A 17,251-nucleotide genomic window follows, 5' to 3' on the forward strand; every position below is an offset into this window, starting at 1 on the left:
AAAAATGTATTTTTGACTTGCTCAGAATAAATTTGTGATGTGATGCAGCAAAGAAAAAGAAAATGCCTCGAGTGTGCTTTCAAAACCATCTTTTCAATCCCATCATTCAGAATTCATGCATTCTGTTTTGTTTTTTTTATTGAAAAATATTAAAATAGTACATTCAAAACAGGTTATTCTTTTCTTTTGTTTTAAATCTATGTCTATGTCCAGAAAGTATAGAAAGTGCATCAATGGTCTTAGTTTAGTCAGCTTTGTCAGTCGGCTTCTTCTGCAGCACGATAAATAAGTGTATTACTGTTACTCGCACATGAAATCAGTCTTAGGCATTTCATTTTCAGTTGATTACTATTAACCCAGACATGTCCTGTTACTAAAGAGAACTACCACCAACTGACTCAAACAGTCAGCAGGAAAGTTTTTATTCTGTACTCTGTATGTTTCATAGCATTTTATGTCTTATTTTTCATGTGCATGCAAGATATAAATTCCAGTCTTTTTGCTCCAATAAGCTGTGAATGAAACACAAATACATACAAAATTCACTTTTTTTTAAAGTGTCATCAGTCAGTAGAGGCCATGGCCAGCAGAAACAGACAAGTGCATCATGGGGAATTGACCTTTGCCCTGTAGGAATAGATGTACAGGTACATGTTAGTACTATAGCTATCACAGTGTGTGTTTTCAGTGTAACTTCTAAGCGTGACAGTACTTCCTCAACCAGTCAGCTTCAGCTTCACACTCTTTCTTTACCTCAGGCCAGGGCACAGAGCAGCATGAGCCAATCAGGTTAGCTTGTAAAGGCCTCGAAGTCTGAGTCTGAAACAGGAAGCAGAAAATGTCAGATATATGAAATCTCAAAAACCTCAGTTTCATTATTTTTGATTAAAAAAAGCAATTCATGTAGAGCAAGGAGGGGCGACATCAAAGGGCAACACGCATTCTGAGATGATGGAAGCATTTGCTGATTTATAGCTTAACACTGAAAAAAAGAAGGCCAATATCCCAATATTGCTGCTATTTGTGTCAATCTTTATTTGTTTTTACCTTTGAACAATCCAAAACAAAAGCACATGGCAGTACAATATAATTCAAATATTACATGCCGATATTTATATATTAATAAGAAAAAACATCTTTTTTTTTTACCATGGCCCCTCACAATGCTTTTAGAGTAAAGAGTGTCATTTATGAACAGAAAGGTTTCTGTTCTGACAAGTCCTCATAGCTTAATTTGTGCAAGCAAATTTGTCAAAGCTCAGAAATCAATGAATTGTTCCTCCTCCACTATGGCGCCTGCTAACCCTCCTAAAAAGCTCCCAGTCACTCTGAGGACGAGAGATGAGCAGTGTGATTTACCCAGCAGTTTGAATGCTGGCTCATGTATCACGTATAACAAAAACATGCAGCATGTAGATTGAGAGCTTGCTGACAGTCATGGAAGTTGGGAATCAAACTGCAGCTACAGTCTCCCATTCTCAGAGTACCAGACTGTACTCCTGTTGAGCTCTGCCATTCACTTATTAGTGAGGAAAGTTGGGTGGCAATGCATGTGCAGAGAGAAGATCTAAAACTGACAAAAAAAATCCTCCATTGAAGTCCTTCACTCTAAGGTTTGATTGAGAAATATTTGATTCCCTAACTTGGCACATGTATAGCTGTATAATGTAATGTTCATACAGAGAGGGCCATACTCTGACATACACATGGTTATTACATCTGAATTCAAATACATTAAGGCCGGGGGATTTATGTGTACATAATAATAGAAAAGTACAGAAGTTAAAAGACGGTCACAAGTTCACTGCAACGGGAAGGCTGCATTTATTTACAAGGCGTGTGTGTGTGTGTGTGTGTGTGTGTGTGTGTGTGTGTGTGTGTGTGTTTGTGTGTGTGTGTGTGTTTGTTTGTGCTTCTGTTCCTTTCTGCTTCACATATTCCTAATAGTAGAATCAATTACGCAGGAAAACGCAGATCATTACTGATAAATTTCATTTAGTGTTTGATAGTATGCTGAGTGTGATTGACTCTTCATAGATTCCCTTTTCCAGAGGGTGGATTAAAAAAAAAAAATCTGGGGGTCTGAGCTGACCTTAGCACACACCGATGCAACAGTAGAACATGCTAACACACAAACGACACTCTGTCCTAAATGGAATTTCAATCGCTTTCTTTGCCACATGCTTTCTTTGTATCCCAACACTGATCCAATCTATAGTTGTGTTAATAAAACAAGGAGTAAACTCGAGACCAGGGTGGTATTCCATTAAGCTAAATCCTTGCTTATTCCGATCAATGACCATCCAGTCCGACGGGTTCAAACAGACTCCTGGGCTCACCTCACTCCTGTCAAGTTATATTGATAAAAAAAGATCATAAAACTCAAGTCTCAGCTTTGTTCAAAATCAATCATGAATAAAAACCTTAATTATGTTGCAAAAATCACACATCTAGTCCCTCCAGACCCTCCTCCCACATATCATGACCTCTGGGAGGTTTTCAGTAGGCAGCATGCCATCTCTCTGCCTCCACACCTTCCCTGTGACTGCACCATAGACTTGCTCACTGGAGCTCCATTACCATGCAGCCGGTTGTTCAACCTATCCCATCCAGAAAGATAGCGTGGAGAGTCATTAGCTAGCAAGTCATCCAACCATCATCATCTCCCGTGGGCGCAGGATTCGTCACTGCGAACAAGATAGGTTCCTTCCGTTCATGCATTGACTACTTCATCACATAACAGTTAAAAAAAAATACACCCTTCCACTGATGACCTCTGCGATCGAACATCTCCACGGAGCATCTCTCTTCACCAAACTGCTTCTCAGGAACGCCTACCATCAAGCCAGAATCAGGGAAGGAGACAAATGGAAAAACGCCTTCAACACGCCTCTTGGTCCCTTTGAGTACCGGGTCATGCTATCAGGATTAACAAACGCTTCGGCCATCTTTCAAGCTGTGGTAAATGATGTCCTCCGTGATTTTCTGAACCAGTCAGTTTTTGTATATCTGGATGACATGTTGGTCTTTTCCTAAAACATGGAGGAACACATATATGAAACACATGCATATCAGGCAAGTGCTTCAAAGACTCCGGAAGAAGAAGTCATAGGTCAAAGTAGAAAAATGTGAATTTCACGTTAGCACAGGAGCGTACCTTGGTTACCGATTGAGAGTGGACAGGGGGACAGATCCAGAGAAGGTACAAGCAGTGGCCCAAACCAACAACTCTTTAACAGCTCCAGCACTTCCTGGGATTTTCCAACTTTTACCGGCGATTCATCCAAGACTACGGTCGAGTGACTGCACCTCTTACAAGACTTACCACCCCTGCTGCCCCTTTTAAGCTGGACCCCTGAGGTAGACAAAGCATTCTCCGAGCTTAATACATTTTTCACATCAGCTCCTGTTCTGGTCCTTCCTGACCCATCACACCAATTCATCGTGGAAGTTGATGCCTCTGACTCCGGGGATGGGGCCGTCTTGTCCCAAAACTTAACCTCTGACCACAAGATCCATCCTTGTGCATTTTTCTCACGCCGTTTGCCACCTGCTGAGTGGAATGATGATGCTGTGAATCGGAAGTCTCTTGCATTAAAACTTGCTCTTGTTGGAGACACTGGCTGGGGGGAGCAGACCATCCCTTTATTGTGTGGACAGGTCGCAAAAATCTTGCATATATCCAGGCTGTAAAAGGACTCCACTCTCGTCAAGCCCAATGGGCTTTGTTTTTTTGGCCAATTCTATGACACCCTCACTTACCGTCAAGGCTCCTGGAACCTCAAGCCTAATGCTCTCTCCTGCCAGTACGCTCTGAGGGTCAAGCCACACTCCCAGACTCTGTCCTTCCTGCATCATTTTGGTAGCAGCTGTGGGAAATTTACATGGGAAATTGAGTCCCTGGTCCGAGAGGCTCCAGGACTCACCCGACCTGACTCAGGGAATGGACCAAATAATTGTCTCTTTGTGCCAGACTCTGTCCGCTCACAGGTGCAACAGTGTGCTGGCACTTTAAAGATTGCATGCCACCCTGGAGTAAGCCGCACCTTGTCCCACCTAAGGAGGCACTTCAGGTGGCCCTTGATGAACCGAGACACCCATGCCTTTGTGACTGCCGTGGAGAGTCTTCACATCAAGCCCCTTCTGGACTACTCCATTCCTTGTCCATTCCTCAGTCGCCCTTGGTCCCACATAGCACTCGTCTTTGGGTCACCAACTTTCTACAGCAACACTATCATCCAAACTATTGTAGACCGGGTTCTCAAAGTCAGTCCCTTTACCCAAGCTGCTGACTGCATTGGAAACTGCTGACCTATTGATAGGACGTGTGTTCCACCTTCATGGCATCCCATTGTCCCATTGTCTCAGACAAGGGTCCTCAGTTTGTGTCCCAGGTTTGAAAAGCCTTTTCCCTGGGGGCCACTGTTAGTTTCTCATCTGGTTTCAATCCACACACACTGTCATGGCTCCCTCCTGATTGCTGCTCATGCTATCCACCTGCTCAGACCTGTATGGTACAACGTCTCAGGCTTCGATAGATTTTGAAGAAAGAAAAATAAGTTTCTTGTGCTAGTTTTGTTATTTTGATACTCATCCTGTTTTTTTTTCCCTTTGCTTCAGGATCACAACTCGCCCACTTGCCTTCCTGCTCACCCGTCTGCCTAAACCTGCTCTCTGGATTCCAAGCCACTCTTCAGCCATGCTCGCTCCCCTCCTCTGCTCTAGTCAGCTATCTTCCCCTTCACTCTGCCAAGCTCCAGAATCTTTACCCATCTTTATCCCCATTCACTGCAATAAACGCCATTACCAATCAATCCCTCTGTATAGTGCGTCTGGGTTCAAAATTCACTGGTCATAACAATCTATCTTAAAATACGAAAGTTCAGAAAAATACAATTTAAATAAAAGAGCACAGAATAATAGAGTCAAATGCACATGAAACTTGCATTACTCGCACATTTAGTCTCAGTATTTTTCTATCATGCCATCTCTCTGGCTTATTATTACAAAAGAGTATTAAGAAAAAAATATATTTAAACACTTGGGATCAAACTCTCACATTTACAAGAATAAAGTAATAAATTTACAAGTTTGATCTCGAAACTTTTGATTTTGTTTCCTTTAAGGTGGCCCTAATCCTTCATCCTATGTTATTATTTTCGGTTCTCTTTCTTTTTTTTCGTAATAAAATCTTTAAATTCTTGGCACAGCGATCAGCAGCGTTGATTCAACTGTTGAAACAAACGGCACTCTAACTCTCACTCCTTTGATTGTCTTTTGATTCATCCACTCATTTGGGCTTCTTGTACACCAAAAAAGCAAGACTCTGCAGGCCTGTCTTGAGTCAGTCCTGACTAATCGAGGCTGGACTGAGTTCATGGACCGACTTGATCCTTGAAGGAGATGATGTCAGTTTCAGTCTGACTTTTTAAGGTGGGCCTGACTTTCTTTAGCTACGTTGATGGAATACCCCTCTGCTCTATAATATGTCATCACACAACTTTAGTTACAGTAGTATTTGGCACAAAAAAAAAAATGTATTGATTGGCAAACTACATCAATACATTTATGTCTGCAATCTTAAGAGCCACGGCAAAACAGTCCAAACCCTCTCAAAGAGGATGGTTAACTCCTTGAGAGGAGCTGGGACTTTATCAAGCCTTGAGTAGAGGCACCGCCTTCAAATAAGTGATTGTAAATCACATTCCATTAGAGTTTGGCTGTAGGCACATTAATGAGGTACTGTATATGTATTAGAGTAAGGCACAAACACCGAGTTAGCTCACAATGCAGCCACACTTGTTTTTCTTTTTCACACCCTTGTCACTGTTTTTTATGGCAGGCTCACACTCCCGCTCGCTGATTTGAGCGGCACTCTCAGACTCCTGCGTACTGCTCTGGCTCTCTGGTGTACTGCTGGTCGTTGTGGGAGACTCGGTAGACGAGTCTGATTCCCTGGTTCCCTCTCGCCCCGTTTTCAACCCACCTACGGACTTTGGGCTCATTTTAAACTGCCCATTCTCATCACCCTCCCCAGAAACCGCGTGTTCACAACCATCAGCATTAACAGTTGTAGTCTTAACAAACACACGCTTCTGATGGCCACCGCCTTTGTCGGCTATAACTTTGCCCGCACGCACAGCACCTGTTATGATGTCCGTTACAGCTGCTCTCTGCTCGGCTTCCATTTCTGACAGGCTGCATGCCAGAGCCATCTGCAGGTCTTCGTCATCGTCGCTGGCTGTCTCAACCCCGTAGTTGAAGAAGGGGGCGGAGCTAAAAGAGCGATGTGCTGGCTCAGTGTGTGAGTCAGCAGATGGTCTATTTGAGATTTTTGGCTTCTGAGGGGAGTGACCGGGCTGTCCCTCTCGTCGGCTGAGCTCCAGTGCCAGGGCCATGTCATCCTCTACACCTGAGAACAGTACAAACACGACAACACTGATGTGTACCTCCAATTTTCCATGATAAAATTAAAACGACAACATAAAGTGCATTCTTCAGTTTGAAAGTGTTTTGCACTATTGATTTCCAGAGGCGAATAAAGTTCTCTGCGCGGTTTGCACTTGTTTTTTGTCTGATTTTGGTTCGTTGCCTTCTCACCCCGAGTAGGGCTGATCTGGGATGCAGCCACAGGTGGAAATCTGATGGGCCACCTAGCAGACCACCCTAAAACCCTTAACGATGATTTGCCTAGCCAGAGGCGGGACTTGTGTCACAATCAACTGTCGAGGCTGTGCTGGAGGCTTCTTGGATTTCAATGTTACACACTTCCTTTTGTTAATCCCGCAATTTTTTTTTTTCCACATCGATAACTAGAAGTGGGATCTTTTCATAGGCGTCACTTTTAGTAAGCAGAGATGACTCTTTATAAGTATGGTAAACTCAACTTCTCAGTGGATTTTTTTTTTTTTTACAGCCTGGAAGCACATCGTCCTGGAAAATCCACTGAAGTTCTAGAAATTGTCTTAGAAGATTAGAGAAATTAGACTCCAAACAGCCAAAAAGGAGACTTCAAAGCCAAATAAATTCCACTGAGAAAATCTACACCAAAGCAGAACAAAATAAAATTAGACTAAAGCTAAATTGAAATGTCTTGTCAAAACTAAAACTGATATGAACACACTGTCAAAATATGAATTCTGCAGGACTGTTACCATATCACAGTTTTATCTTCAAATCAATATCTAAAACATCTGCACGTTAAGCAGCGTAAAAATCTCATTCATGATCTGAAACCTTATTTTTTAAAAGATAATGTGGCGCCTGAATTTGTTAGATCTGTCACTAATGCTGGGCCTGGGACACTTTTGCTGTCGAACTTTGTGTGTTTACAGCCGACAAAATCAGTTTACAGGAAGTGAAGGGATAGAAAATATTAAATGGACCTTCATTTGTCCTCACGTCACCAAATCACACGATTCAGAAGATGTAATATTACCATTAATTAGAACCTTCTTCAACACCCCATCCTCTTCAATCTCTACTCTTTCCTGCCCGTTCACTTTTGTCCTGTAGGCAAGACAATCAGAAGGTGAAAAAGACACAAATAAATGTTTGTGTTGAAACCAGTATGTCTTTTGTGCCGGATCACTTTTTGATATAAGAACTACTCAAATAGATTTAAAGTTTTGGAACCAAAAAAAGTTGTCAAATTAAAAATACTTTCAAAAGGTAGGGTCCCTTTTTTTTCAATCGAGGTGAATACCTACTTCTTTGTGGTGGTGCGTTTTCCGTTTATGATGCGAGTGGAGGTAGATACTGATTTGATATTGCCAATCCCTCCACCAATGCTGTCCATGCCATCGAGACCACCCATGGAAGAGGAGAAGAAGGTGAAATCACCTGCAGAATGATAAGATGATAAGAAAGTAAAGAAAAACAGTTTTCACGTCCCGCGTGGTGTACAGTATCACGTTCATGTGATGGAATGATACACTTCGCTCCAACATAAGAATTCCACTTATGATGTTACAGGTCCACCCAATGATTCAGGAGAGACAGTTATTTCATGTTACTGGGAATCAATAGGGCTTTCAACGCTGTGCCCACTGTATGATACCTCAGGATGTCTAATTTGAATTAATTCCATTAAGGTCACTGTGTTGTCTCTGCAGCTTCCCTCTCATACTGTGGTACGCATTTGTTTACCTCCTGCTGAAGGAAAGGAGAAGAAGCGACTGGGGCCGGGGTGAGAGGATGGACTTTCAAAGGAGGAGAAGTCATCTGGAAGGGAAATGCATATGGTCATTATTAAAGGAGGGAGAAAGAAACAATATCAAAATACAAATGTACCCGTGTATGTATGCTGCGTGTGACTTACCAAAGAAATAAGCAAAGGGGTCTTGGCCTGAAAAAAACTCCCTGAACACCTCGTTTGGGCTGCGGAATGTGAAGGAGAATCCAGACGGAAAGTCTGAGCTGGAGGAACCTGAAAAATGAAGTTGTTGGTGTTACAGCAAGTCGGTGTCGAGAAACCAAGACAGTGAATGGTTAAGATAAAAGGAAGACTAAAAGAAAGGTCCACAACGGGCAAAGTGAGTGATACACGAGAGGTTGATTGTAGGTTTTTAATTTACCTCTGTCACTCATTCTGTCGTTCCCAAATCTGTCATATTCATCACGCTTACTTTCTGTGATAGAAGAACAAAGCACAAATGTACAGATTCAATGAAACCTCATCAAAAAAAACATGTCTGTCTCTTTTTAAAATGAAGTTACAACCGCTAGACAACCCCGACAGCTCCCGGACATGCACACACGTGTACTGTATAAACATACATGACCATAAAGACAAACTGTCCTCGTGACTTACTGTCAGATAAGACTTCATAAGCCTCGGCCACTTCTTTGAACTTTTTCTCTGCGTCCTCTTTGTTCTCTGGATTTTTGTCTGGATGCCATTTTAGTGCCAGTTTCCTGTACCTGGAGACAAACACAAACGTATATACATACATACATCAAGACATAAAGACGTGCTAATACAAAGGTCACTTCCACAACAATAATTTTAGACAGTGTGGAGAGCAATAGAAAAGGAGACGACTTTAACATTTTTAAAGTCTGTTTTGGTCTCATGAATGGTTCTCAATAATCTTTCAATTGCTTTAGTCACAGTAGATAGTTTAGTTACAGCATGTTAAACATTGTTTTTGTTTTGGTGTTGGGAACAGCTTTGATTAAAAATACGAAACATAAAATGTAACTTAATAAAATCATGAATTCAAGGCAGATGAGCTCAATAAGCTTAAACTCAAAGTTCGAGCTTTCAATAACTGGCAATGTTACAGGAGCTATGTGTAACTCTGACACCTAGTGTTTAAAATGGGTACTGCATTCCAGATTCAATACATTGAAGAGAGCTGTCTCCCCACTGAAGCTTCAGTGTTTAGCCAGCTCTGCATCAATCCTGAAACTTTTCTGAGTTCTAACCTCTCTCCATTTTTCAGAATCATCTCCATGTTTCTGATCGTGGAGCTTATCAGAAAAATGCAGAGGCTCTTCATGTTCGGGTAGAATCAGATATTTCTGAACCCTTCCATCGATGAAACACCTACTGGTTTGGAATCCAAAATGGCCGAGTTGAGTCGTCTTATCTTAAATATTACTCCTTTAAGTAAGAATAAAGATTCAAGTGTATGTCCATTAACTTATAATATCTTATCATATGTTGAAATATTGCTTTATGATTGATTCATTAGTGTAAATAAATACTCACGCCTTCTTGATTTCATCCTGAGAGGCAGTTTTGGACACTCCCAAGACGTTATAGTAATCAACCATGTTTTCCTCCTGACACTCTTCACACTGTCTGAAAGGGAAAACGTTTCTTTTGAATATAGTGAATACAAAACTTTAATAGAACAAACACATCAAGACATCTGTCAGATGAAGAGAAGTTTAAAACCCTAACCCATCATAATGAAACTCTATATACTGTATCTATTGAAATGGAAATTATTCTCTACCTCAGCGTATAGCTTACATCCCCCTCATCAATCAATTTGCTCTCATATTTTATTATTTATTATTATCAAATGATTTATTTTTCACATTTTTCTCCCATCTTTAATATTTCTCTCATCTTGTTGTATGGTGTTGAGCCTGTTTTTATTGTTTGTATGTCTTCTTAATTGTTACTGTTTTTCTTTTAATCGCTCCTGATCTTCTTACAGTCTCGGTTCTCTCGGTCTCCTAAGTTGCCAGGGATCCCATTTTAAATTCTGGTGATGTTTGGCTTCTGATCCTCGTCTGATTTCTGTTTGGGTTCTTAAACTGTCGGGTTTTGTTGTTGTTGCTGGTTGGGTGTCTTGCCTGTGGGGTGCGTTGTTGTTGTGTTGCTTTATGCTTTGTTTTTCTATTCTGCATGCATTGCAGCGCTTTGTGAACTCTTGTTTTCAAAAGTGCTATACAAATAAAATTATTATTACTAAACTTTAACTGAACCAGGTGCCGGTAACCTCCCCTACTACGGTGGCCATACTCCTCCAGGTTCAAATGTGACCTGTAGCTCGTTCATTATCCCATTAGTCCTGCTGCATGTTTAAGGTTATTAAAGCTACAACTGTTCCAAAATGTTGTGTCTTTTTCCTGCCCAAAATCATCAACAAAAATAATTGATTACTCTGTGTACCATATTAATAATAAGTAAACAATATGTTGCATGTATCTCATCTTAGACTTGTTAAATTATTTAAGAATAGATTTATTATGTATTTTTAAACTATTTTTAGAGAGACAGAGTTTCAGATAAAATCGGTAACAGGCCAAACACTAAGTATGAAGTTAGAAGTTGAAAGAAAATCAAGTTATATGAGGAGGAGGCATAAAAAAGCTCAGAATTAAAAGTCCATTTGGTAACTTCATTCCAATAAAGAAAAGACAATGGTTGAGGGATTTTAGCTGAGATGTGTTGCATTCTATGTCTATGTTAATAATTCAACCTTTATAATTCTCTGACAATAAAAGTTTATCATGGTTGATTTTTATAACAAAGTGATTTTAAAAGAGATAATAATAAATAGTATTATTCATTTTTAATTGAACATTATTTTCTGTTGAAACTTTTGACGTCACTCTTTAAAAAAAAGGTGTGACCTTTCTATGAAAACATCACAGAACAATCTCTGTCATGCTAACTATCGTGCCAGCACAATAACGGACAATTACAGTTTTAGGGATGAAGGGGATTTCCCTCCTGGAGCAAAATAACTAAACTTAACTTTATGTGGCCTCTGGGGAGCAGCCATGCGCTCTTATGTTATTTCTAGAGTCATGGCATCTGACAACTGCTGTTGACATGACAGTAGGCCTATACAAACTTACAGCAGATGCACTTTGCAGGTACAGTTAACTAGATATCCAAGGACGTAACATTTACTTTACCTTTAATAAACATTATTTCATAAATGATTTAAAACGTTATTTATTATTTTATTTTTATTTTTTTTACTATTTCAACATTGAACACTTAGAGCTAACTGGGGTAGCTCGAAAGTGGGTTGTCACAACTCCATACAGCTATCCAAAGATGCGTACTCACTGTCGGCGTGTTTCCTCGCCCCTATTCTCTCTCTCTCTCTTCGTGACAGCCGCACAGACACCCTCCTTCGCCTTCAGCCTGTGTCTCCACCGCAGGTAGCCTACAATAAGTCGGCGGTGTACCGTTATGTGTCAGCGGTCTACTCTCCGGTCCCCGCCGGGGAAAAACAAGCCTCTGTTTGGCTTGTGAGCTCGGCTCGGCTGAACGTGCTACGTCACTCCCAACTGCGAGGAAAAAAAACAGAGCGTCTGGAACATGCCAGTGTCCGACAACGTCACCAGACTAAAGCAACCTCAACGACAGCCTGTTGCCCTGAAACAGTGTTGCTCGAAAAATGTTGCTGTAAAACTAATGTTGAAACATCCTCACCTATTATGTTGTTACAATGCAGAAGGAATTTGGTCATGGCTGACCTATTTACTCACATACCAATAACATTTCTTGAACCATAATTGCATGTATAATTCAACATAATTCTCGCTCTTTCTTGGAATGGGGTGTAGCTAAGTCTCGGAACTAATGAAGGCAGCTGACATTCAGAGGAGTAGCCCCCCCCCCCCCCCCAAAAAAAAGAGACTATAAATTACACACACACACACACACACACACACACACATTGTATATCATATATATATATATATCAGCAAATTAGATTGTGTAAGTTTGCATGCAATCTTTTAAGTACTTTCAATAGTGACTTTTTACATCTTTTTGGAATACTCAAAGAAGAAGATGTACATTTTTAACAGTTGTTTTACTTGGAAGTTGATAAATAATGTGTCGAAGTGCAAATACATTAAGTCATTTGCACAAACTTCATGGCCCCCCTCATAAGTCCCATGTGGCCATGTGGCCCAACCCAGTCATAGCCGAAACGTCTGGACCATAGACTGTAAAGCCGACTTTTCCAATAGCCTACTATCACTTCAAGTACTTCTACAGAGGTAATAATAGTTGGCCAGGGCAGTTATGGCAACTGTGTCTTTTGATATCGCCAACTCCCACAAATACAGTATGTAGATGTATAATTTGGTCACAATGCTCCCATCTAGTGGCGGAGTGAAGAAACTGTAGGCAAAAGACTTAGCGAGTCCCATGTGTATTTATGACTGATCATTAACGATAATACAATTTGTGAGAAATTGGCATAGGGGGGATGGTTGAGTATCCTTGCTAAATGAATTGGAGGTGATTCAAAAAATCAGGTGTGGGCTCTAAAAAACTTGTTTATCGAAGATTTAGGGGTAAACATTTTTTAAAATCTTTTATGGTTATTGAACTTTGCACACAAATATGTTTTGTATTTTTTAAATTTCAACAACATAATATATGTTAAAATTCTCATCACACAGCTAGATTCATATTGTAAAAGTTATATGAAAAGCACTTTAATATTTCATGTGAGTCAGCATAAAGGTTTATTGGGGTTTTTAGCCAGGAAAGCATTTAAATATTGTTGAAGCTGTTCTGAATATTTTCCTAAATGGATACAAAATTATGCTAGATCAGTTCAAAAATGATCACAAGTTCATTTAACAGGTTCATGGGAACTTTTTATTGACAATTCTGTTTATTTCACATCCAAATGTTATCAGAGTGTTGTTGGGAATGTAAAACTTTCATGATAACTTGGAATGCGTGATGACAAAGACCTTATTTATGGCTCTTTAATACTCCTCTCCCTCTTCTTCTTCATCTCCCATGCTGTCTGTACCAACTTCTTCATAATCCTTCTCCAGGGCAGCCATATCTTCTCTGGCCTCTGAGAACTCTCCCTCCTCCATTCCCTCTCCAACATACCAGTGGACAAAGGCTCTCTTGGCATACATGAGGTCAAACTTGTGGTCGAGACGGGCCCATGCCTCAGCGATGGCGGTGGTGTTGCTCAGCATGCACACAGCCCTCTGCACCTTGGCCAAGTCTCCTCCAGGAACCACAGTTGGAGGCTGGTAGTTGATTCCCACCTTGAAGCCAGTTGGGCACCAGTCCACAAACTGGATGGTGCGTTTGGTTTTGATGGCAGCAATGGCGGAGTTGACATCTTTGGGCACCACATCACCACGATACAGCAGACAGCAGGCCATGTATTTACCATGACGAGGATCACACTTCACCATCTGATTGGCCGGCTCAAAGCAGGCGTTGGTGATGTCAGCAACAGACAGTTGCTCGTGGTAGGCTTTCTCGGCGGAGATGACCGGGGCATAGGTGGCCAGGGGGAAGTGGATACGAGGGTAGGGCACCAAGTTGGTCTGGAACTCTGTAAGGTCAACATTCAGGGCTCCATCAAAGCGAAGAGAGGCTGTGATTGAAGACACAATCTGGCCAATAAGTCTGTTCAGGTTAGTGTAAGTGGGCCTCTCAATGTCTAGGTTCCTGCGGCAGATGTCGTAGATGGCCTCATTGTCCACCATAAAGGCACAGTCGGAGTGCTCCAGGGTGGTGTGGGTTGTCAGGATGGAGTTGTAAGGCTCCACCACAGCTGTGGAGACCTGGGGGGCTGGGTAGACAGCGAATTCAAGTTTTGATTTCTTTCCGTAATCGACAGAGAGTCTCTCCATCAGCAGAGAGGTGAAACCTGAGCCGGTTCCGCCACCAAAGGAGTGGAAGATGAGAAATCCCTGCAGACCAGTGCACTGGTCAGCCTGAAAGGAAAAAGATTCTTAATATAATAAAAGTCTGGACGACTCTTGCAAAACAAGACTGCATTTGTTTTATCAATTGAACAACTGTTAGACTGTTATGTATTGTAGGGATATAAATCTTGTTCAGTGAAAACATAAGCCAACTAAACTGCAAATCTTTACACGGTGACTTCTCAAAAACTCACCAGTTTGCGAGTCCTGTCCAGAACCAGATCAATGATCTCCTTGCCAATTGTGTAGTGTCCTCGGGCGTAGTTGTTGGCCGCATCCTCCTTTCCTGTAATCAGCTGTTCAGGGTGGAACAGCTGCCTGTAGGTTCCTGTACGCACTTCATCTATAAAAAGAACAATTTAAAAAGAGTAAGAGAAAGATCCATGAGGCATGCATTTTAAGAAGTAAAACACTCTTTAATTTGAATGTTATTACATTTCTGAAATGGGTCATGGATTGGGGTTTTCAGTGTAGGAAAACGATTAAAACAGCATATTGATTATTGAAATAATATATTTAAGATCATTACACACATTACTGACCAATAACAGTGGGTTCCAGGTCGACAAAGATTGCTCTGGGAACGTGCTTTCCTGCCCCTGTCTCACTGAAGAAGGTGTTGAAAGAATCATCTCCTCCTCCAATTGTCTTGTCACTGGGCATCTGTCCGTCCGGCTGGATCCCATGTTCCAGACAGTACAGCTCCCAGCAGGCATTTCCCATCTGGGCTCCGGCTTGGCCGACATGCATAGAAATACACTCACGCTAAATAAAAGAGAAGCGAGACAGTGGTTAGGGAGGCATACAAAACATATGATATAAGACTTACTTTAACTTATTAAATGGAAGTACTGCACTTGCTCTTACTATTGCACCATCTGAAAAATAACTCCCATCAGGGTTGGTTTGTATAGATTACATTGAAGTGCATACGAAAGCAACAATTTTAGTTCTTCGAACCCTTTTTTTACTATTCAAAAGTGGAAAATGGAATAGGTCTCCTGATACTTTTCCTTTAATGTATGCCCATGTTCTTTCTTGGAACTTCCTGTCCACCAACAGTCTTTGGTTTGATACAAATTTGGGAGAGGAAATGGCTCACAAAGAGATTCAATTCAATTAAAAAAAAAAACATTATTGGGTTTAACTGAAGTAACACTGAATGCAGAACACTATTCCAAAGCAGAATGTTAAAGCTTCAGCTGCTCATGGTGTGTATATGTTTGAGCAAACCAATACTTAAATGAAAGCTTTTCAAAGTCCAGACTCTGCACAATGGGTTTTCAATGTTAAAAAAAAAAAAAAAAAAAAGCTAAAAAAGTGGGCAGAAAATGTCTATAGATTGATATACAAACTAAGAGACTGTGAAGTAGACAGGAAGGCCATGGTTTGAGTTTACTGGAAAGCCTTCCCTCTGTCCTCCTTCCTGCATCTCCACCCTTTCCCCTCATCTCCTCCCCCCTCTTTGTCTCTCTCCTCCCCCATCCTGTCCAGCTGCATAGTGCTGTGTAACAGTCAGGGATGGCTCTCTCTCTCTCTCTCTCTCTCTGTCTCCCCCTCCCTGCACACATCCCTCTCAACCCAAAAAACTCCTAACAGCTGCAAAATGGCTGCCAACAAACTCATCGGGCCAAGGCCAGACCACTCCTCTTTTCTCTTTTACTTCTGTCCATCCCCCATTGCCACGATTTGCCTGGTCATTCTTTCTGAGTTTATATAACTGTAAATCCTCTCAATACACAAATGAGATTCAGTTTTTCCTTCAGTTGCATATCTTTCCATCTTAATGGCATGTTGCAGTTCATCAAAACAAGTCATATGTTACAGAGCAGACAAACTCATAAAGTGTCTGTCATCTGACCTAAATTATCCAAGAGAAAGAAAATGACTAATAAGATCTTTTAGCCATGTAACATGTATTTCCCTCTTCTTAAAAAAAAAATATGACCTTAAAAAGGGTTAATTACAAAACATAACCTTAACTATTGTCAGACAATAGTATTAATCTCTTTTTTCTATGAGCAACATTCAAATCTACAGCAGAGGCCTTATAAGCATTAAATAGGCCCTGTCTGTTTAAACTGTATAAATAGAGACAAAGGGAGGCTAGAGAGACAGAGTGAGAGGAAATTTCCAGACTACGTCATCAGGGGAGCAGCTACTCACCATTTTGTCTGCTGGTCCTTCGACTGACGTTGAGGATTCAGATACAAGGCAGAAGTGCGGAGGAGAGGGAGAGTCAGGGTTTATATAGGCAAGGATGTGGAGGGGGCAGGCAGGAAACCACAGCAAGCAGCTGCATTGCTCATTGGCGGGAGGGAGCAGCAGTTTAAAAAAAAGGAAAAGGGAAGTCCCCTGTGTATCAGATAATCCGCCCTTACATTGATTTGCTTTGTCCTTCCGCTAGAAATGTGAAGCTCATGTTAACCCTGTTTGATTTTCTTGATGATCAGTTTCCCTTTTTTTCACTGTGTTTTTGTTCTACAGTATTTTGTCATAGTGGTTATATCCCCACACAGTTTATTTACATACAAAGCAGTTATTTCCAAGAATTACAAGATAAAAAAAAAGTAATTCCCGAGGACTTCTCAATACATAAAAGCTTTTATAGCATTTAAGGAATGTTTGCCTATTGTATGCATAAATCTGCAGCCACACTTAATAATGACCCTTTGTATTAAATGATGAACAGATAATAATTGGATCAGTTAAGTATTTTATTGTCCATTACCAAATATATGGTAAATATTCTTCAGTTGTACTTAAAATCAAGAGCAGCATAATTTGATATATTTAGAGATATTTTTTTAATCACCATTCGTTTTCAGAGAAGTTACAACACACAGGGACACAATGCTTTGGATATCAACTCACTGCAAGAATTAATAAGGAAGAAGATTAAAAACAAACAAAACTTTAACGAAAAAGTGAAGTCAATTATTGTTGTTGTTTTTTATTTATTGTGTTAAAACTTTTTCAACAGCCTCTTTCTGGTCCCAGAGCAATGATTCATGCTTAACATGGATCCCATTGTTGCTGCAGGCCACTGTCTGAGAATGAGCTACACAAACAACTC

The 17,251-nt window shown here is 40.8% G+C and overlaps 2 protein-coding genes across 2 annotated transcripts; both read right to left on the reverse strand.

The window, feature by feature from the left end:
* Positions 1-116: 116 nt before the first annotated feature.
* Positions 117-11,784, reverse strand: dnajb2 (DnaJ heat shock protein family (Hsp40) member B2). The gene is made up of 11 exons (XM_079356749.1): positions 11,540-11,784; positions 9,716-9,808; positions 8,813-8,922; positions 8,577-8,630; positions 8,321-8,428; positions 8,149-8,223; positions 7,710-7,842; positions 7,439-7,509; positions 6,146-6,412; positions 754-819; positions 117-627 (listed from the first exon to the last, which is right to left on the reverse strand). The coding sequence occupies exons 2-10, from the start codon at positions 9,778-9,780 to the stop codon at positions 791-793; spliced, it is 912 nt and encodes a 303-aa protein (XP_079212875.1). The 5' UTR covers positions 9,781-9,808; positions 11,540-11,784; the 3' UTR covers positions 117-627; positions 754-790.
* A 1,286-nt stretch (positions 11,785-13,070) lies between these two features.
* Positions 13,071-16,425, reverse strand: LOC306832536 (tubulin alpha chain). The gene is made up of 4 exons (XM_079357297.1): positions 16,342-16,425; positions 14,718-14,940; positions 14,370-14,518; positions 13,071-14,184 (listed from the first exon to the last, which is right to left on the reverse strand). Exons 1-4 carry the CDS (start codon positions 16,342-16,344, stop codon positions 13,207-13,209), a joined length of 1,353 nt encoding a protein of 450 aa, XP_079213423.1. The 5' UTR covers positions 16,345-16,425; the 3' UTR covers positions 13,071-13,206.
* Positions 16,426-17,251: the final 826 nt, after the last annotated feature.

The sequence above is a fragment of the Symphodus melops genome (assembly GCF_947650265.1).
Source record: "Symphodus melops genome assembly, chromosome: 12".
NCBI lineage: Eukaryota > Metazoa > Chordata > Actinopteri > Labriformes > Labridae > Symphodus > Symphodus melops.